The sequence below is a fragment of the Lagenorhynchus albirostris genome, chromosome 16 (assembly GCF_949774975.1).
Source record: "Lagenorhynchus albirostris chromosome 16, mLagAlb1.1, whole genome shotgun sequence".
NCBI classification, from domain to species: domain Eukaryota; kingdom Metazoa; phylum Chordata; class Mammalia; order Artiodactyla; family Delphinidae; genus Lagenorhynchus; species Lagenorhynchus albirostris.
In genome coordinates this window covers 25,034,242-25,056,594 of record NC_083110.1, presented here as the reverse complement: position 1 = coordinate 25,056,594, position 22,353 = coordinate 25,034,242, and the positions used below count along the sequence as shown (strand labels likewise).

At 36.5% G+C, this 22,353-nt stretch overlaps 1 protein-coding gene and 1 pseudogene across 7 annotated transcripts in view; both read left to right on the top strand.

Annotated features, from left to right (window-relative positions):
• Positions 1 to 22,353, top strand: part of P4HA1 (prolyl 4-hydroxylase subunit alpha 1) — a 92,819-nt gene that overhangs the window by 51,781 nt on the left and 18,685 nt on the right. For 5 of the 7 annotated variants that reach the window (XM_060126124.1, XM_060126119.1, XM_060126122.1 and 2 more), the window contains 3 exons: positions 2,622 to 2,818; positions 5,531 to 5,707; positions 7,722 to 7,792. In XM_060126124.1, the coding sequence (XP_059982107.1) occupies positions 2,622 to 2,818; positions 5,531 to 5,707; positions 7,722 to 7,792 (445 nt within the window). Of the gene's footprint in view, positions 1 to 2,621; positions 2,819 to 5,530; positions 5,708 to 7,721; positions 7,793 to 8,816; positions 8,888 to 22,353 lie in introns of all 7 variants that reach the window. The other 2 variants (XM_060126125.1, XM_060126120.1) reach the window with 1 other exon arrangement.
• LOC132507465 (enolase-phosphatase E1-like) lies at positions 16,859 to 18,939 on the top strand (annotated as a pseudogene).

Below are 22,353 nucleotides of genomic sequence, written 5' to 3'. Positions count from 1 at the left end.
ATCTTTCTGTTTATCCTCTAAATAAATGGCAACTGGTCTTTCTCACCTAATAGTACTACAACAGGAGCTGTGTTTCTCTGCTCTGTACTCTTCAGGAATTTCAAAATTGGACCTAACCTAGCTAACTCAGTCAAAAATATTTGTTTACCCTGTTGCCATATTAAATATTGACTGGTGTTCTTTGAAGGAAGTTTTTGGTTTATTGCATTTCATATTCAGAAATAGTGATTTGAAATGTCAACCTAAATAAAAAGGTAAAATGAGGCAAACTCAAAATTGTCAAAAACATGAGTTTAGTAATAGCAGAGGAATTGCATTCAGGACCTGCAAAATGTAGGAAGCTACAGGTGAGTCCATTGAGGGATTGGGGTAGGCTGTGTTTATGGGCAGGGAATGTAAAGAGGGGAAAGTTCAGTTAGAGTCTGTTCAAATCAAAAACAAATGGGGACTAGCGTTGAACATTCCCTAAGCAGATAAAACCAGTCCAGTCATACAAACAAAGTTCAATTCAGCTTACTTTTTTTTTTTTTTTGATGGTACGTGGGCCTCTCACCGCTGTGACCTCTCCCGTCACGGAGCACAGGCTCCGGACGCGCAGGCTCAGCGGCCATGGCTCACGGGCCCAGCCGCTCTGCGGCATATGGGCTCTTCCTGGACCGGGGCACAAACCCGTGTCCCCTGCATTGGCAGGCGGACTCTCAACCACTGCGCCACCAGGGAAACCCTCAGCTTACTTTTAACACCAGCTCAACTTGGGTGATTTCTTGTTCATGCCCCTGGAACCATAAGCAACATTTCCTAAGATTGATATGAGGCAACCCTTGACCAATTCCCTATAATTTAAGAAAATTCCAATATTATCAGTTTTCTGAAAATCAGGCATTTATGGGAAATCAGTCTCTCAGTCCTTAAGTTTTGTGGTCCTGAGGGCACATGCATGTGATTTTCCATTTTATATCCTCTGGTTGAAATTCTTTCATAGAAATAAATAGACTGGAAATATATTTGATTGTCATATTCAAATGTTAGGAAAATATGATATCTTATGAAGATTTTACCACTAGTGTTTTGAACAGAGATATAGTATTTCTGTAAGTATGAGCCAGGGGCCACATGCATCAGAATTACTTGGATACTTGTTAGAAATGAAAATTCCTTGATCTCCATACCAGACCTACTAACTCAGGATCTGTGGTGGAGTTGTATGCTAAAAAAATTCATGTGGTCTTTGGTGTATAACGAAGCTTTAAAACTTAAAAAAAATTCTTTTTATGAATAGGTAAATATGTATATATTAGGAGAGTTGAACAGTTCAAAAACATTGGTCTTCTGAAAATAAGCTTTTTTTTTTTTTTTTTTTGCGGTACGCGGGCCTCTCACTGCTGTGGCCTCTCCCGTTGCGGAGCACAGGCTCTGGAAGCGCATGCTCAGCGGCCACGGCTCACGGGCCTAGCCGCTCCGCGGCATGTGGGATCTTCCCGGACCGGGGCACGAACCCGTGTCCCCTGCATCGGCAGGCGGACTCTCAACCACTGCGCCCAGGGAAGCCCTGAAAATAAGCTTTTGATAATTAGGTTATTTCTTAGTTGAGTGAATTAATAAATTGAGATATTAATTCAATTACCCTTTTTTCCCCAGTATTTTTTAGTGATATTTTTCCCCCTGACTTAAAAAATACTTCATTCATTGTAGAAAAAAATACAGAATAGTTATCACTCAGAGCCAATCACTCAGAGATACCCACCAATTTTTTTTGTTTCCTCGTAGTATACCCCCTCCCCCCTTTTCCCTTTCTTTTACAAAAGTAGACTCATATTGGGTATATCACAACATATATTATGAGCAGTTTCTCAAAGACGAAGTATTTTCCAAATCTAAGGCTAGATTTTTTAAACACTGCTATTAATGTCACAAGTGAAGTTTCTGTGTTCTGTCTTTTTCATTTGTGTGTGTCTGGTGGTTTGGATTTTTTTTTCTCCTGGATGGGTGGAGTAGTCCTCCTTTCCCCTACTAAAAGATAGCTAACAATTATGACTAGCAATTCCAAGGCAGTTAGTGGATTCTGGCTTATTTGAAAATTATATTTTTAGTTTCTCTTTTCCATCTCACTTAGAATTTTGGGACGGAAGTCCACTCAGCCCTCAGAAGTAGACTGTGTTCTGCGTTTATAATGTGTCTGCGGTAAAGGTTGCTTTTGAACTGTATACCTTGTCTTCCTCATGGTCATTACATTTCAATCTCAGAAAAATCTTTTCCATTGCTTCAAATAAGTGTAATAAGTAATACTTTAAAATTCATTTGACATCAAAGCTGATTAGTAACTTCTCACATGGAACATTCTCAAAGTAGAAGCGGTAATTGCTACTTTGAAATAAATGGCTGATTCCATCTCCAGAACTCTTTTTGTAGAGGGTGAATATATGTCTTGATGTGCTTTGGGCAGTACAGGTTTATACCTATTGTTTTGGTATAATAATTTTCATTAGTGCCTCCTTTCACTCTCAAAAGCATCCTGGTTTGGAAGGTAAATTTATATATTCCTCAATTTGTATATTGTTGTATTCTGATGCTTGAACAACTGTAAGCTTACTCATGGACATGCTTTCTTTCTTTTCTAATAGATCCTGAACATCAGAGAGCTAATGGTAACTTAAAATATTTTGAGTATATAATGGCTAAAGAAAAAGATGCCAATAAGTCTGCTTCAGATGACCAATCTGATCAGAAAACCACACCGAAGAAAAAAGGGGTTGCTGCGGATTACCTGCCAGAGAGACAGAAGTACGAAATGCTGTGCCGTGGGGAGGGTATCAAAATGGTAAAGTGGAAAAGCCAATTGTGTGTGTGTGGAAGTGGATGTGTGTGCGTGTTTGTACATAGTTCTAGAGAGATTCAGAATTCTTTTATTTTTAAAATTTGTGATAAAAATCAGAATTATTGATAAAGTATTACAGTATGCCACATCACTTTATTATAGGTGTCACACTTAATATGCTCCAACCCTTAGTAAAATAGCTTTAAAACAAAACTTGTGAATCATATACCATTACAATGCGTTTTTGGTAATTATTACCCTTTTCATAGATTTAAGGTGAAGAATCAGATAATTTTTTTTTTTTTTTTTTTTTTTGCGGTACACTGGCCTCTCACCGTTGTGGCCTCTCCCGTTGCGGAGCACAGGCTCTGGACACGCAGGCTCAGCGGCCATGGCTCACGGGCCCAGCCGCTCCACGGGACATGGGATCTTCCCGGACCGGGGCACGAACCCGTGTCCCCTGCATCGGCAGGCGGACTCTCAACCACTGCGCCACCAGGGAAGCCCTTTGTGCATTTTTAATATTTCTTAAATAGACAAAAACATTTCACTAGGCAATCCTGTCAAGGTTGACTAGGAGCAGAACCAAAAGAGATCACTGTATAGATAAATCCACTGTTTCATAGGGTGGCTTAGAATGGTATATTATTTCTATTTAAGATTGCTGAAATCTCTTTTGCATTAAGATATAAGAAAAAACTTTATCACTTCCCTTAAATTATCTAATTCTTGGGCTTCCCTGGTGGCGCAGTGGTTGAGAGTCCGCCTGCCGAAGCAGGGGACACGGGTTCGTGCCTCGGTCCGGGAAGATCCCACGTCCCGCGGTGCGGCTAGGCCTGTGAGCCATGGCCGCTGAGCCTGCGCGTCCGGAGCCTTTGCTCCGCGACGGGAGAGGCCACAACGGTGAGAGGCCCGCATACCACAAAAAAAAAAAAAAAATGCACAAAGACTTTAAACAGATTTTGGCTTTAACAGTTATTCTTTAAAATACTAAAACATGTCTATAAATATCTCTTTGTTTATTGTATATCTATATTTATGTATTCGTACTCAGATTACCAGTGCTTCAGGATACTTAATAGGTAATAGGCCAAAAATAATAAAGTTCAAGCGTGGGGAACATAGTTTTTGTTCAGCTTTAGGACTTTTCAGATCTTTTTTATGATAATATGCATTATGGATAGGATATACTTTGTTTCTCAGTATTAATTGATCATGGAATCCTTATTTAAGGAATATCATGTGGTACTAGTGTTCAGCTGAATGCGGGCATACGTAGAAGGAGTTAGTGAATTTTTGAAGTGAGCACTTTTAAGTGAAAACATTTGAATAGTGTTTAACTTTTTCTCTACTACTGATAAACTGAAGCTGGGTTTTACGTTTTTATGTTGATGACTTCCTGGTATTTGATGACTCACTGTTGACAGCCTAACCTGTAACAGCAAATAAGTAGATCATATTTATGTTGACATTTTTGATAAGTTTGTGGATTCCCAGAAGAACATGTTTACTTTCGCTTTGGGAGCTAATAAGTAAATACAAATTAGACTCATGAAACATTTTTTTAAAATTTCACATCTAAATATTTTAGTGTGTCTTTTAAAGATAAGGACTCTTAAAAAATAACCACAATACCATTATCATGGTATTTCCAGTATCACAGTATTCATAGTAGTTCCATAATATCATCAAATATCTAGTCAGTGTTCAGATTTCCAATAGTAAGCAGATATTTTTTATTGCCCTTAGAATCTCTTAAAGAAGAGAGCAAAATAGAACTACAGATATAAAAACAGAAGTCTGTTAATTTGCCAGTTTGTTGATGTAACACACACACGTCAACTCTGCCTCAGGTCAAAGGAGCATCCCTTTTCTCAGAATAGTTAAATTCATCTCATCATCATATAAAAAGCTTATTTGATATAAAACCTTGGATTTGATTCTAGGTAAAGAAAGTACAAGAATAAACATGAATCATTATTTGTTTTTGTGTAGTTAATAATTAAAACCAAAACTAATATTATTCCTACCTCATAATATGAAATATTTGTTTAATCAAGAGAAGAATCAGCAATGGAATAACTTATTTAGTTAATATACTACATAGATGATTGAAAGGAACCTTTATTTGTTTTGTTGACCACTCTGTCTTTAATACCTGCTAGTAAAAGCACCTGGCTTCTTTGTTTAATAACTTATTTTCTCTTTTTCAGAGCTACCTATTTTCTTCTTTACTTTAAAAAAAAAATCCCTTAAATTTTTTTAAAATTGGGAGGTATTTGGGAAAACCTGGTTAGGTTTTGTTTTGTTTTGTTTTTTTCTTTTAGACACTTTCTGAGTGCTCCCCGGTTACCTTGTGAAGTTTGGAGCAGTGCTGGCCATTCATTTCATATTTCTATAAATATTTTATTATTTCTTTCATATTTACAATGCCTGAACTTTATTTTGATGAGAGAAGGGGTTAAAGAGAAACCTCACCTTTTAAAAATTTAAGGCCTACCATCTCTTCCAGAAAATAATCATTAATAAGACTTTTAAAATCCTGAAGGTCCCATTTGATGCAGAATATTTGCAGGGTACTGTTTCTTTTGTGTGTTCTTTCTCAGATACTCTGTGTATACACTAGCATGATTATTGTTTCTTATCTTCATAGGAACAAGCATTAAAAATATTATTACTCTAATATATTTATAATATTTTTAACTTTATGTTTAGACTCCTCGGAGACAGAAAAAACTCTTTTGCCGCTACCATGATGGAAACCGGAATCCTAAATTTATTCTGGCTCCAGCCAAACAGGAGGATGAGTGGGACAAGCCTCGTATTATTCGCTTCCATGATATTATTTCTGATGCAGAAATTGAAATTGTTAAAGATCTAGCAAAACCAAGGGTAAATAATTTTTTTCTGTTTTTCTCTCCTCAATTTACTCTACCGGCCTTTCAGTTTTTTCCTATGCAAGATTATAAAAATGATAATTGACATGGCAATAAGCCCATAGATAGTTTTAGATATTGTTGTTGCAAACTAATGGCATTAACTAAGCTCTGTGCCAGTTGTTCTCTGTTATCAACACAAATAACATACCTTGCAACTGGGTGTTAAGCACTTATTTATGAAAATCATAGATGAGATTTTTATTCACACTTGAAAAATTTGTGTTTCAGCACCTTCCTGAAAAAGTTTTCTATGTACTTTGGAGCCCTTTAATCTCAGAGACTAATCAAAGACCAACTTTTTATATCTTCTGTAGTTTTATCTGAAATAATACTTGAAGTACTTTTATTCCTGTTTAGGTACATTATTACTAGAAGGATATAGCTGGGTACAAACATCTTGCTAATCTGAAATAAGGACATCATAGTTTTCTGACTTCAACCCACGTCATTTATCTTAATAAGAAAAACAATTTATTGTAAACACAATCATATAAACTTAGTGTTTAGCATAGAAATTCTTCTTTTGTGGGAGTGTGAGAAAGACTGCCCTTTATGCTCTTGCCTTTTTTCCCATCAGCTTGTTCTTAAAATCTGTTTGGTCTTATTGATAGTAAAATACAAACCGCCATCATTATCATAAAGAGATTGTTAAATAAACACTAGGAATATTTTTGCTCAGTTATTACACAGGAGTTGGCAAATTTTTCTGTAAAGGTCCAGATAGTGAATATTTTTTATGTTTTGCAGGCTGTATAGCCTGTTATATAACTACTCACCCCTGCTGTTGCAGTGCAAAAGCAGCCATAGAAAATACATAAATGAACGTGGCTATATTCCAATGAAAGTTTATTTCTAAAAGCAGGTGGCTGGATGAATTTGGCCCATGGACCACAGTTTGCTGTTCCATGTTATATCATAAAAGTTGAGTTGTCTGGATATCTGTACTGTAGAATAAACTTGAAGTCAGAATTGTTGTTGTTGTTAAGTTTTACTACTTTTCCAAATGGGTACTTTTTGTTTTTTACTAAAGATTACATTTTAAATGGAAAAGACGAGTCTAATATGTATGGATGTTGTCCAAGGGAGTTCTTATAAATCTCTTAAGCAGAATGCCACTTATAATCACATCATATTCTGTCATTCTCTTTTGGATTTTAGTTCACTACTTGTGGTCAGTAAACCAAAATTACCTTGGTAGAATATTTATTAGGAGTTCATTTCAGCTTGGAGATCAAGTCTTATATTTCTGGGTTTGGAGGCCTCAATCTTCAAAGTGGATGCCTCAGTTGGATTATTTGATCAAGAAATTCAATGGCAATAAAAATTTTATACTCTTTTGTTAACATCTGAATCATCCTTCATTTTTAGAAAAAAGTTTAAAATCATTATCTTGGCTGTCATCTCCTTCTGTTTTTTAACATTTATGAGTTCTTTTCATCTGTCTTTGTGCTCATCCAAGATTATTTCACTGTTTATGTGAAATATATGAGTAAATATCTTGAAGGAAGAAAAGATGACCTTGAAACAAATTTTGAACATTATCTTTGCAAACATTTCCATCACTGAAAAAATTAAAACAAAAAGTTTGGAATGGATTATTAACTGCAAATAACCATTCTTATAACTATAGATTAGACTTCAAATTTTAGAAATTTCTTTTCCTCACTTCACGTCCTCTAACCGTTGAAAGAAATTTAATTTCCAGTCTCTTTTGTTTGTGTACCCTCCATTCACACAAAACAAAAACAAAAAATTTTAAAGAACTTTTAAAAATATAAAATATTTAAAAATCAACAGGCTTTCAAGGCTAAACACAGGTGACTGGAAGTCTATGGAATTATTTTCTCTTTTTAGCCTCCTTTGTAAAAAAAAAAAAAAATCCCAGAATTCTGACTGATTGGATAAATGTGATTCTTTTTTTTTTTTTTTTTTTTATAATGCAACTATTTTGATGGTTGGCTTCACAGCTGAGGCGAGCCACCATTTCAAACCCAATAACAGGAGACTTGGAGACGGTACATTACAGAATTAGCAAAAGGTAAGAGATGTGTATGCTGCATATTTTGCCCTCTAATGAGTGTTTTGTACATCCTACAGGAATTATTCATTTAAGGGAAGTAGGTCATTTTCAGTCTCCAGTCAAGTCACCACCTATTTTTACGCATGGATAAACTGCTTTGTGTTTCACAGGTCTTTCCCTTTAACTAGAAGTTCTGTTTTTAATATTTAATTGGTCTGTTATTTTTAGGGAGTTAATATGCTTTGCATCGCTCTTCAGGTTAGGAATCAGATATCCAGGAAATGGCTTTTATACTTGTTTTCTTTTTCCTTTTTCTTGCCAAAGAGGGGGGGAAAGAAAGCAGCAGCCTGGATTAATCTGGGAGTAGTCTTTGTTTATGTAGTTCTCTCATATTCATAAATGCTGTGGTGAATTCACATCATTCTTCATGATGATTGTATTGGCATTTGTTCATGCATCTTATAAAATAACATTGTCATTTTGGAGTAATCTATTTCTCCTGTTGGAGTTTTTATTTTAAAAAACTTGCTGACTTAAAAGCTGGCAATGGAAAGAACAGAGTTATGCTTCAGATCTCAGTCTTTCAAATGCTATTACTTCTGAGTTTAGTTGCCTTTTACTTCACCAGAGAGATTTAACAACAGTTATAGCTTGGTGAGAGTTTTAAAAAATGAATTTAAAGAGACTAAAGAGACCACTAATTATTCTTTTGTCAAATAATTTAAAGAACATTAAACTTCTAGATCTGAGAAAGCACCTGTGAAACCCAGTGCTATAAAAAATTTACATAGAGCTTCAAATGATTTTTTAAAAAAAAGTGAAAGGACAATCTACAACAAAAATCTGTCAACCCATTTTCTCTTGATTTGCAAGTGGCTTTTCTTATTGCCACGTTTCTAAATGTTTTTGCTGATTCGAAACCATTACCTACCATCCAGACCAATCTGAACCCTTCCAATCACCTGTGGCTTGGCAAAACAAAACAAAAGCCCCAAATTGCCTGCTACGTGAGTAAGTCCTTGTCCTTTCTCTTTTTTTGTAGCTGAGCCGAGCTACAGTACATGACCCTGAGACTGGAAAATTGACCACAGCACAGTACAGAGTATCTAAGAGGTAAGGGAGTAATGGGAAGAATTTTAGTCATATTTGGACTATTTTCTTTCTTGAGAATCTAATTTTCATAAAACCCATCATATGATTTCTAAGAACTAGGGTGTTAGGCATAGGTATTTGATGACACCCGTGCCTGACTTTTCATGATGGACGTGGTTATGGGGCAGTTAATAGAAATTACTAGATTTTAAAATGCCTGCTGAGATATCCCAAACCCTACCTGATAAGTGAAGCTGTGTTCTCATGTTAAAGTAAGGGAAGTTCCCAAAGAGTCTTCATTGAACAAGGCCTAATTTGGTCTCTGTAGTAAAGCAGGGGTTGAAAAATCTCTGGGTTACTCAGTAGGTAGTGAGAAAATGAATGCCTTGAAGGATTACCTAACAAATCCTCTGCAAGTCAGTTGGTTTCAAATTCTTTGCTTTTAACAATATTTAAGAGAATCTCCTTAAGTTATTGGCTGATAGATCACTGAAATAATTTTTAATAAAAGGTCACTATGTAACTTATTAGTGTATATAACATATAGGAGCTTACAAAATAAGTGACATTATTTCAACAGAACTCCTTTTCCATCTACTTATTTACATAAAGTTTTCTCAGCTCTCATAAAAATGAAAATAGAAGTATCATTGAGCTGAATTCCATCTCATTGTAGCAATATTTATTCACAGATACAAAACCTAATTGAAAATAACAAAATAAGCTTTTATCCATTAATTAGGAATCTTTTAATATATTTTCACTTTTTATATTTGATGATGATTGTTTAATCATGTTCTTTAATGTATACTAATTATAATTGTAATAACCCATTCTAGGAGACATTTTTTTTTTAACACTTAGGCCTTTATGTTATAGGAAATTTATATTTTTATCAGTTTACATAAATATTTTTCTTGTAGAGAAAATGTGATGAATAAAAGACTTTTGGTCATAGAAATATATCACTCTAGGGCAGGGCTTCTCAACCTCAACACTATTGACATTTTGTATCAGATGATTGTTGTTTGTTGACTGACCTGAGCCTCATAGGATGTTTAGCAGCATCTCTAGTGCCCACTGGATGCCAGAAGCACCCATCATCCCAGTTGTGACAATCAAAAATGTCTTCAGACATTGCCAAATGTACCCTGGCAGGCAAAATTCCCACCACCATGCCTGGGAACTCCACCTCTCTACCCCTGTTGAGAATCACTGTTTTAATATAAAAATGGAATGAAAATGCAAGTTCAAGGAAAAAAAGAAAAGAATAATGTAAAATTTCCAAGTTTTTAAAAAATGCTTCATTAATTTTTTAAAGTGGATGATGGTGGGCATAAAATCATTATGGTATTTAGAGTCCACTGGATACATAAAATAAGTAATCATTTTTCAGAAATTACCACTGTTTTCAGTATGACAGAATTAAATCCTTTGAAACTCTTACGATGAAAAATTTCATTTGTCAACTAAAAATTGTGCAAAGGAGTACATAGATTTTAACAACTATCTTAGGCACTCAAACAAAAAAATTAACATTGTTGCTATGAGTCATAGCAAAAGTACTATAAAGGCTAGACAGAATGCACTGATTTCATTTTCTTAATTACTGTTTTTAGGCAAAGCTTTATGTCCTTCACATATTAACCTCCAGCATCCCCACACACATATTCTGGTCTCCTAACTGCCCTATACCACTACCTGTCCCCTTGCCCCTAATCACATTCCTATAATGTGATTTTGATTTTAGTAACACTAATACAAGGTAAGGATTTGCAGTAACTAATTTGGATAGACATGTTGAGCCATGGTTTATAATGCTTCTGTGCATAGTAATTAACCCTCGTTTTGAATAAGCTAATTTTCCATTTTACAGAACCTTATTCATGTCTAAAAAAATGAAGCCGTTATCTATTTTTAATAAAATAACTAAATCCATTGTATATTTTATCAGACATTACATGATGCTAGGCATTTTTACTGTCATAAACCTAGTAAGTATCTAAATTTTCCAGATTTTGCTGTTTTTAGGAATCATTTAAAACAAAATTTTATGAACTTAATGTTCTAGAAGTCATTTTTGGAAATTTTCTATATAAACAATAGACCTTTTGACAAAATATTCAGCCCACAGAGTCATTGGGCTTTTACCAACAAGTCAAAATAGATTACTCTCAGAAAGGTGGTCTACAAACATTTTTTCTCTCTTAGGAACTAAATACCTCTAAATATTTTGAACTTATTTTTTAAATATTATAATTTTATAGCTCTGAGAAGCAATTTTATTGGATTTTTGAGAAAGGCCCAACCATGCTTCATATTATTTATAATAGCAGAAGATATTTAGCCAGTAGCATTAGAAGCATTAGAAGACTGAGTAACACTACAATAAATTCACCCAGGCTTGGCAAAGTATGCAGTGTGGGTGTGTGTTTGTGTTCAAAACAACATAGTAAAAAGAAGAGTTCCACAGCACAGTGATTTTCATCTTTACTCTTAAGGAAAATTGTTCATCAGGCCTTTTAAAAATAAAATATATATTTTGAGAGAGAGCTCTTAACTGTTAAGGAAGGAATTTGCTCCATAAAATATCTAATACCTTTCATATTTTAACAAATTAAGTTTCTACTGTTTTGGAAATTTAATAGCTATGTCAAGACATTTTCTACCCATCACTGTAAATCTGAATTTTGAAGATTTTACAAGTGTAATAAATGAGTGTTTTCTGTTTCCTTCATATTTTATGCCTCTGAAGAAGGCATCTCAAATGCAAAATAGCAGAAAGAGTTTATGTATACTGATGTCAGTTAATGTGGTCCCTTTTACTCTGGGAACATCTGTATTTTGAAAGGGTCAGAAGGGAATTTCAAATATCTGTATTTTGAGAAATTTCTTAAGTGATTGCATCATCATCTGTGGAAGTAAAAATATGTTCCAGTGTTCTAGCAAATAGAATTTTCCTTGGGCAAAGTATTTGTGGAAATTCATTACTGTTTAAAAACATAAAGTTTTTATTTACTTTATTGACTGTCTGTGAACTTCTGGCAAATCATTTTTTGTCTTTTCCAATATTTAAAAAAAAATTTACTACGACTTGTTAATGGAGAAGCTAATAATTTTGACTAAATCAAAGAAATGGAATTTTAGTTTTTGAGAGGTAAACATTCAGTTATATGCTCTGAGAAGACAGTTTAGTTATTTGAGCTTGTAAGTCCAGTTAAAGCAAAATAAATAATGAGATATGCAAATAAACAGTCTACTTAGTGTGATAGAAAAAGCTTCTTTGATTCTGGTGGAATCAGAATCACTTCTTGGAAGTGATTTCATTTTTTTTACTTTCAAGTACATATTTCCTACAGTATGATATTTTATTATGCTTAAGATTTAATTTACCGCATGTTAAGGAGCAAATACAGTGTAAAAATATATTAATATTTTTACAATATAGAGATCAACGCAAATAGCTTTTTTTTTTAAATTTGATTTTATTTTTTATACAGCAGGTTCTTATTAGTTATCCATTTTATACATATTAGTGTATAGATGTCAATCCCAATCTCCCAATTCATCCCACTGCCATCCCACCCCCCGCAAATAGCTTTGAATGATAATCAGATTTTTTTTAAGTGTCATAATTTTTTTAATGAATAATTTTTAAAATAAATTTATTTATTTTTGGCTGTGTAGGGTCTTTGTTGCTGCACACAAGCTTTTCTCTAGTTGTGGTGAACAGGGTCTACTTTTTGTTGCGGTGCGCGGGCTTCTCATTGCGGTGGCTTCTCTTGTTGTGGAGCATGGGCTCTAGGCGCGCGGGCTTCAGTAATTGTGACACGCGGGCTCAGTAGTTGTGGCTTGTGGGCTCTGGAGCGCAGGCTCACTAGTTGTGGTGCACAGGCTTAGTTGCTCAGTGGCATGTGGGATCTTCCCAGACCAGGGCTGGAACCCGCGTCCCCTGCATTGGCAGGTGGACACTCAACCACTGCGCCACCAGGGAAGCCTGGCAGGTGGATTCTTAACCACTGTGCCACCAGGGAAGTCCAAATTGGCATAACTTTTAACAACAGCATTGCCTTCTTTTGGGTAGAACAGTGGTTCTCAGATTGAGACAACTGAAATGGATAGATCTATAGTGTTGTATAATTGTCCCACTAAGAACCAAAGGGACTGGATAAATTCCCAGTGTGGATGATTAGCCTTTCTTTGTTAACTATTAAGCACTTAGAGAAGAATTATTGAAAGTTTTGCCCTCTGTAATTGGCACTTTGGGCCCTGAATTATCTTTTGCCTTTGCAAAAATCACATAGTGGCATTCAAATTATATTAATCATATTTCCTTTGGAGGTTTTATAACAATCTCCAAAACCTCCAAAATGGTGTTGTCTGTTTGCTTGAGCATGCCTTCCTTAGTATTAGAAATATAGTCATGCAGTGTGAGAATGTTTCTCCTTATATAAATAAAGCATTCCAGTGATATTTTTAAAAGCATATATTAAAAGAATAATAAAGATTTTTTAACAGTAGAAATTCATTAGAAATGAAAAAAAAATATTGCAGTGTTACTCGGCATGTACAACGTAGCTCTCAGGTTCCTGTCATTAAGAACAAAAGAAATATATTTTGGGTTATCTAGTTATTAATGGAAAAAAAGGACACATATATAAAATTATCTGGAGAAAGAATTCTCTTTTTCTCCTGGCACTAAATTATGTTTTGTGGAAAAAACACTGTAAAACTTAGTTGACATTTTCAATTATAATTTTACAAAAGATAAAGAAGGTTGTTCAAATGATTTTTTTGACTGTTATAGTAAATATTATAACTTTACATTCTAACTCAGTTAAAGCACTGAGTACTAGAAGAAAGAATGTTGATTTCTGATTACTTAATTTAATGTAGGAGTAAGACTTCCAGATCCTAAAGAATAGACAGTTAACATATTACAGTACCATTGTCTCCACTGAATTTTTAGCAGTGTTAAAACAACTCAGAGCTAATTTCTTCAACTACCCGATAGGTCTACAATAATGTTGTTGAAGACAGATTAGCAGTAATGCTTTAAGGGTGGGATCTAGATGAATAAAATGTTTTACACATATGGAGTTCCCAAGCTTAGGAAAATCTTAGTATATTTTGGAGAGGTTTTCATGTAAAAGTCAAATTAAGTGAAATAACTTCCTATGTAGAACTCATTTTCCTCTCTAATGACTATGGCAGAACCACAGTTAAGATAAGTTTATATTTAAGCTGCAGTTATCAATGACTTTCTCTCATCTGAGGCTTAACTGCTAAGCCTCAAACCTTCTATTGAGATCATTTGTGATATAACAAGAAGTGCAGATTAAAACTTTTTTTAAAAAGTTAAAAAATTAAAATATTTTTGCCTCTAAGATTGGCAAAGATTGATACTGGCAAGGATTTTATGAAATGGACACTCTCATAAACAGTTGATAGAAGTATAAATCACTGAAACTTTTTTGGAGGGCAATTTGACATTTATCAAAATGTAAAAGTCGGGGCTTCCCTGGTGGCGCAGTGGTTGAGAGTCCGCCTGCCGATGCGGGGAACGCGGGTTCGTGCCCCGGTCCGGGAGGATCCCACATGCCTCGGAGCGGCTGGGGGCCTGTGAGCCGTGGCCGCTGGGCCTGCGCGTCCGGAGCCTGTGCTCCGCAGCGGGAGAGGCCACAGCAGTGAGAGGCCCGCATACCGGGGAAAAAAAAAAAATGTAAAAGTCATCTAGCAGTTCCACATCTAGGAATTTGTCCTACAGAGATATTCCCATAAGTATGCAAAGATATACAGAAATTTCTGTTACAATATTGTTTGTACTAGAGAAAAATTAGAAACAACCTTATTTAACCAGTGCTTTATTGACTGACCTTCGTGGTCATTTTGAAATTAAAGGTATTTTATTTTAAAAAGAAAAGCAGTAGTTTAAAACACAATGAGGAATGGAAATGTAAAGTGTTACAGTTGCTGTGGAAAACAGGCTGGCAGTTCCTGACAAAGTCAAACATAGTATTATGATATGATGCAGAAATTCCACTTCTAGGTATATACTCCCAAAAATTGAAAGAAGGGACTCAAACAGATTACTTGTACACCCATGTTCATAACAGCATTATTCACAGTAGTCAACAGGTGGAGGCAACCCACGTATCCATTAATAGATGAATGGTTAAACAAAATGTGGTATAAACAAATTATGGACTATATTCAGCCTTAAAAAGGAATGAAATTCTGATACATGCTATATGACACGGATGAACTTTGAGGACATTATACTAAGTGAAATAAGCCAGGTACAAAAGGACAAATATGGTATGATTCTACTTACAGGGGGTACCTAGAATAGGCAAATTCATACAGACAAAAAGTGTATTAGAGGTTACCAGGGGCTGGGAGGAGAGGGAAATGGCAAATTATTGTTTAATGGGTACAGAGTTTCAGTTTGGGATGAAGAAAAAGTTTTGGAAATAGATAGTGGTGATGGTTGTGTGACCTTGTGAGTGTACTTAACACCACTGAATTGTACACTTAAAAATGGTTAAAGTGGTTAATTTTATGTGTATTTTACCATATTTTAAAAAATGGTTAATTTTATGTTGTGTATTGTTTAACCACAGTAATTTTTTAAAAATGAGGCAGTGCTATGTGTATTGACTAGGAAAGATGTCAGAAGTATTTTCAGGGGGAGAAAGTGTATGTGTATATTATGGTGAAAGATTGAAGGGTGGATTCTTTTTTTTTTTAATTCTCTCTGTATGTTTGTTTATACACGAGGGAAACTGTTGAGAGGATACATATCTATTTGTTAATACGGTTTACCTGTGAGGAGTGGGACTAGGAAAGGAACTTCATACACTTTTATACTGTTCGAAAATTTTTAAATTTTGTTTAATTTTATTTTTGGCTGCGTTGGGTCTTAGTTGCGGCACGTGGAGTCTTTCGTTGCAGCGTGGGGCCTCTTCGTTGTGGCGTGTGGGTTTCTCTCTAGTTGTGGTGCATGGGCACCAGAGCATGCAGGCTCAATAGTTGTTGCTCACGGGCTTTCTAGTTGTGGTGTGTGGGCTCCAGAGAGCGTGGGTTCTGTATTTGAGGCACGCGGGCTTCTCTGTAGTTGTGGTGCGCAGGCTCAGTAGTTGGAGTGTGCTGGCTTAGTTGCCCCATGGCATGTGGGATCTTAGTTTTCCGGCCAGGGGTTGAACCCATGTCCCCAGCATTGGAAGGTGGATTCTTAACCACTGCGGCACCCTGTTTGAAATTTTTATAATAAGTATTTCTTTAAAAAATAGCTTTATTGATTCACCCATTTGAAGTGTACAAGTCAGTGGTTTTTAGTATATTCAGAGACTTGTGCATCCATCACCACAATTAATTTTAGAACATTTTCATTATACTCCTTAGCCATAACCACTTAATCCATAATCCTCTCCCTGCCCCAGCCCTGGGCAACCACTAAGCTGCTTTCTGTCTTTATGGATTTGCCTCTTCTGGATATTTTTTGTATACTACACGGACTTTTAGTGTCTGGCTTCTCACTTGGCATGTGTTCAAGGTATGGCTGAACAACATTCTTTTGTATGGATATGCCACCTTGTATCTATCTTATCTGTTGATAGATATTTGGGTTATTTCTACTTTTTTGGCTATTATGAATAATGCTGTTCTGAAATTCATGTCTTTTGAGGCACAAACGTTTCATTTTGATGATGTCCTGTTTATTTTTGTTGTTGCTGCTTGTACTTTTGAGGTCATAGCTAAACTGTATGCCAATTTTTTTTCTAAAAGTTTTGTAATGTTAGCTTATATATTTAGGTCTTTAATCCCTTCTGAGTTAATTTTTTTATTATGGTGTGAGGTAGGGGTCCATCTTCTTTGTTTTGCATATGGTTATCCAGTGTCCCTGAACCATTTGTTGAATATAACAAGCATTTCTTGCTTCCATAATTTTAAAACTATAAAAGTAAAGGATTGGAATGATAATTTGCTAAAATGCCAAAAGTAAATGTGTTCTTGATAACAGGAGACTTCAGTCTGAAGAGTTAGTAAGCAAGGAAAAGATTAAAGATAGAAAGGGAGGCAATAACTGCTGGAGTAAGGCCTATGGAAAAGGTAGATTCAAAAGCATAAATAGATGCTCTAGCCTCTGAAAGGCTGAAGGACAATGCTTCTACCAAAGTACAAGAGAAAAATGTAAGAATAGATGCTTAAGTATTGGTGGTAGCAGAGGAGAAAGTTGAAGATGTCAGAAGACCAGGTTCTCTTGGGTGATAGGTTCCAGGATGAAATAGGAACAGTTATTTTATCAAGATGTATTTAGTTTGAAACTTTATTAGAACACTTGCCAATCTTGTGTTGCAGTTATCTATAAAAATCAAGTCAGTAGTTGGTTGCTTATAAAATTCAAAAATCTATGAAATTGTTGCCAGGCAAAAAAGGTACATTGACATACGAGATTAGTTCTACCAGGAACTTGGTCAGAATTGGAAGAAATAAGTTCTTAGTGTGTTTATCAGCTACATCCTTTATAACAATAAAATTCTTGGATCCTTCCTATTTCTGTGACACAGAGGAATTCTACTTGGCCAATCCCTATAAATTTGCATGAGATCATCAGACAGATACTTATGGTAAAGTAAAATAAATCTTGGATTAGTTCTAAGACATCTTCAGGATTCATTCATTCAGCAAATATTTATTGAGCATCTACTGTGTGCCAGGCACTATGGATATAGTGGTGAGCAAAACCAGGCAGAATTTATACGTATTTGGAACTAGTAGTTGAATGAAGATGTCTTACCTTAATCAAATAACAAATTAATGTACAATTGTTATAAATGCCACAAAGGAAGGATATGTAGTACTATAAAAAACATATTGGGGTGGCTGCCTTCTCCACTTCCAGGTGCATGGAGGTAGCGTCTCCCTGATGTGCTTCAGGTTGCAGGTAGTTGCCAACCCTGAGATTAACGGAGGGCTGTGAGACGCCCACGATCGTTCTGCAGGCACAGGTGCCACTACTCTCCCACCTCCCAATATAGGGTGATTCTCATAGTAGCACCCAGTAGCTGCCCACCAAAGTCACCGTGATCCATTAGATATTAAAGGTACCACTTGATTAGTTTTGTGAAGAACAATTTCTTTACATCAAAGAAAACACTGAGTATCTTAACAAAGAGACAAAGATACTTCTTTCCTCTTGGAAAGAAGAGGAGTGCCAGCAGGACCTCAAAATTTTTAATATTTATTTATTTATTTTGGCTGTGCTGGGTCTTAGTTGCAGCATGTGGGATCTTTAGTTGCGGTATGCGCGCTTCTTAGTTGCAGTATGCAGACTCTTAGTTGCTTCATGTGGACTTCTTAGTTGTGGCATGCAAACTCTTAGTTGCAGCATGCATGCGGGATCTAGTTCCCCAACCAGGGATCGAACCTGGGCCCCCGGCATTGGGAGTGTGGAGTCTTACCCACTGGACCACCAGGGAAGTCCCAGGACCTCAGTCTTTTGGGGAAACAGGCTGAAGAGGATTCCCATGGGGTTGGGGTATTCTGATCCCTACAGCATCTGGGAAATGGAGTGGATGACGCAAAATAGATGGTCCGTGCTGTGGTAGATAATGTGTGCTGGCAAATGTCTCTGGACCAAAAGACCTTGGTACTGAAATAACTTCAGGGCTACGTGGCGTGGCGGGCAGCATTCACAGCTGGGTGCATGAAAGTAGCATTCTTTGAAGATGTAGTTCCAGCAGTTAGGAAATGGAGAAGCTGGAATGAACGTGTATATCTATTTTGGGCAGTGTACAGAGGAAGATATTGGTGAGTTGTCAATGTTACTTTGATACCAATATTGGGCAAAGTGGAGAATGAGTTGCTGAATGATTGCAAACAGTATTGAGTGCTTGGTCAGCAATGTCCTGTTTATGATAGACATTACACCTTGAGGCTAGTGCTACTGAGGAAGTGGACATGTATGTAGCTGTGGTGATAAGACATGACAGTGTGGGATTAACACATGATGAAAAGACTAGAGCTTCATCAAATCCTTCAGCAAATTGTACTTGCCCTTCTCAGCCTAGAAAAGGATTTCTAAGGAAGACAAACGGTTCCTCGTAGTTTCCCTGTTGTCTAGCTTTATTTTAATGGTAAAAGCGACTTACTTTAAAAAATGTATATGTATACACACAAATATGTATGCAAATATGTGTGTGCTCAAATTACCTTTCACAGGTACATGAGTGGAAAAACTCAGTTCGGTGAAATGAAAACTTACTCTATTATATGTAAAAATTGTTTGAAACCACAACACTAACCCTTATTGAAGGCAAAGTGTAGATATTAGAAGAAATGACTAAAATACAGATCAAATGTGTCAGGTATCAGGTCATGCACCAAAATGGAAAGCTAGTTTTGAGAAGTTATTCAGAAGCCTTGCTGTTTTAAAAGCTGGAAGTGTTTCAAAGGCTTATTCCTAATAATAATTAATTGCCCCCGTTTAATTGTGAGGGAATAAAATTTAGATCACCAAGAGCTGCATTTCACAATATTTGCCTAACTATATACAAAAGACAAAGATATTTGCTTGTTCTCCAAAAGAGGGCAACATTAGAAAGAAAACTCACTTCAGTTTTGAACAATTGAATGTATATTACTTAAGAAGAAGCTCTTTAAATCAGTGCACCTTTTCTGTGGTACAGCAAACAATTGCTTTACCAGTGAAAAGGTGCATTGATTTAACAGCCAAAAAAGAGATATAGTTCTTAATATTTCATGAAACAGCCCTAATCCTGTCAGTTGTTTTCATTATAGATTTTATAGTTGCCTTTCTGACCACTTCTTAGCAGTCTGAGAAAATATACTGTTATTTACTATTAAAAAAAAAACAATTTTACGGAAATCAGTCCATCAGATCAAGAGGAATCCTAATGCATTTTCCTCTGAAAGGGATGTGAGAAATGTAAATTTTGTAACAGTATTATTTATCTTCCTTTACTTATAATAGCATGTCATGTCAATTTAATGTGATTAGTTAAAAACTTTTCCCTCTTACTGTTCCAAAAACAAAACAAAACAAAAACCTGGTCTGGCACAGGGAGGAGTCAAGGAAGGCTTCTCTGAAGAAGAGACAACTAAAATGATCATCCAGAGCCTTAAATTTGCAAAGTTAAGCAGAAGAATACTCTGGGTAGAGATGAACATGTGCACTAGCCTTAGGACAAGAAGAAACATTGTTGAATAAGTGCTGCTGGGGCACTGGGAGAAAGACAAAATACAGTGTGAGAGGCTGTGAGGGAGACCAGGATGGAACATCCAGAGAGACTAAAGGAATACCTGGAGAATGAATGAGTCAGGAGGAGTTTCAAGAAGGATGAACATTCTGAAATGTTACTAAAAGAGCAAATACTATGAGAATGGGAAAATCTTGTTAGATTTAGGAGCATAGTAGGGTTATGGGTGAGATATTAGCAAGAGCAGTTTTGAGGGAGTGATGGGGACTAAAGCTAAATTGGAATGGATTGAGAAGTGAGGAGTCAGTGAAAAGGTTGACTTGAAGATGGAGGAGAAAGAAATTGGTGGCTGGAGAGAGAAAGAATTGAGGGAAAGAATTTAAAATTTTTGCTTATTTATTTAATGGGAAAGTCTTAAGCCCTGTTAAAAGCTGTGGGAGGAATTATTGAGAAGAGATGTTGATTATATGAGAGAGAGAAGGGCTCATCAATGATTTATGGTTCCTAAAATGGCAGGAGATAATAGAATCTAAGGCAGAGGATTGGCCTTAGATAATGGAGAGAAATCTCCTCTTGGAACTGGAATGAACTAGAATGAACTATGTATAAGGAAAAGATTGTATGGTTTCTATTTTATCTGTGACATAGGAGATATGTAATCCACTGAGTGAAGGAGTCTGAGGTGGGTTGGGGTTCAGAATAGAGGCAAGAGTAAGGCCCATTTGGAGTTAGTGTTCATGATTGTTTTGTTTTGTTGTTTTTGGCTGTGTTGGGTCTCGTTGCCGCTCGTGGGCTTTCTCTAGTTGCTTCGAGCGGGGGCTGCTCTTCGTTGTGGTGTGCGGGCTTCTCATTGCAGTGGCTTCTCTTGGTATGGAGCACGGGCTTTAGTAATTGGAGCCCGCAGGTTCAGTAGTTGTGGTTCGCGGGCTCTAGAGCGCAGGCTCAGTAGCTGTGGTGCACAGGGCTTAGTTGCTCCGCGGCATGTGGGATCTTCCTGGACCAGGGCTTGAACCCGTGTCCCCTGCATTGGCAGGCAGATTCTTTTTTTTTTTTCTTTTTTTAATTTTATTTTATTTATTTACTTTTGGCTGCATTGGGTCTTTTTTGCTGTGTGTGGGCTTTCTTTAGTTGCAGCGAGCAGGGGCTACTCTTCATTGTGGTGCTCTGGCTTCTCATTGTGGTGGCTTCTCTTGTTGCGGAGCTCAGGCTCTAGGCGCGCGGGCTTCAGTAGTTGTGGCACACTGGCTCAGTAGTTGTGGCTCACAGGCTGTAGAGCACAGGCTCAGTAGCTGCGGTGCATGGGCTTAGTTGTTCCACAGCATGTGGGATCTTCCCGGACCAGGGCTCGAACCCATGACCCCTGCATTGGCAGGCAGATTCCTAACCACTGCGCCACCAGGGAAGCCCGGCAGGCGGATTCTTAACCACTGTGCCACCAAGGAGGTCCCAGTGTTCATGAATTTTTAGTGGAACGTATCTGCCCTATCTCATGACTTTTTCCAATACGATTTGGTGTTATAGGTATAAGCTTGGAGAAAAGAAATTCATCAGGCTTGTTTTTTTGCCAGACAGGTGAGTTTAGGCTTTTAGTCAAGGATGCTGTTGAGGGAATTCTCCGGCGGTCCAGTGGTTAGGACTCCACGCTTCCACTGCAGGGGGCACGGGTTCAATCCCTGGTTGGGGAACGAAGATCCTGCAAGCTGCATGACGTGGCTCCCCCCCCCCCAAAAAAAAGAATACTGTTGAAATGATGGACCAAAGCTTGATGAGAGAAGTGAAGAAAGAAAAAGTCTAATAGACTGGGAAAAAGCATATGTAAAGGAGAGAGCTGAATTTTGCTGTGCCATGTTATTGAGCTATAGTTCCCATACCATAAAATTACCCTTTAAAGTATACAGTTCAGTGGTTTTTAGTCTTTTTTAGCTTTGCAGTCATCACCATTATCTAATTCCAGAACATTTTCACCACCCCAAAAGAAAATCCTGTACCCATTAAGAGTCATTCCTTAATACTGCCTTCTCGTGGCAACCACTAATCTACTTTCTGTATTGATTTGCCTGTTCTGGACATTTCATATTAATGGAATCATAATGTGTGACCTTTTGTATCTGACTTATCTTTCTTAACATAATGGTTTCAAGGTTCATCCGTGTGGTGGCATGTATCATTACTTCCTTTTCATGACACAATAATCTGTCTTATGGATATATCACATTTTATCTATCTGTCTATCAGTTGATGGACATTTGTATTATTTCCACTTTT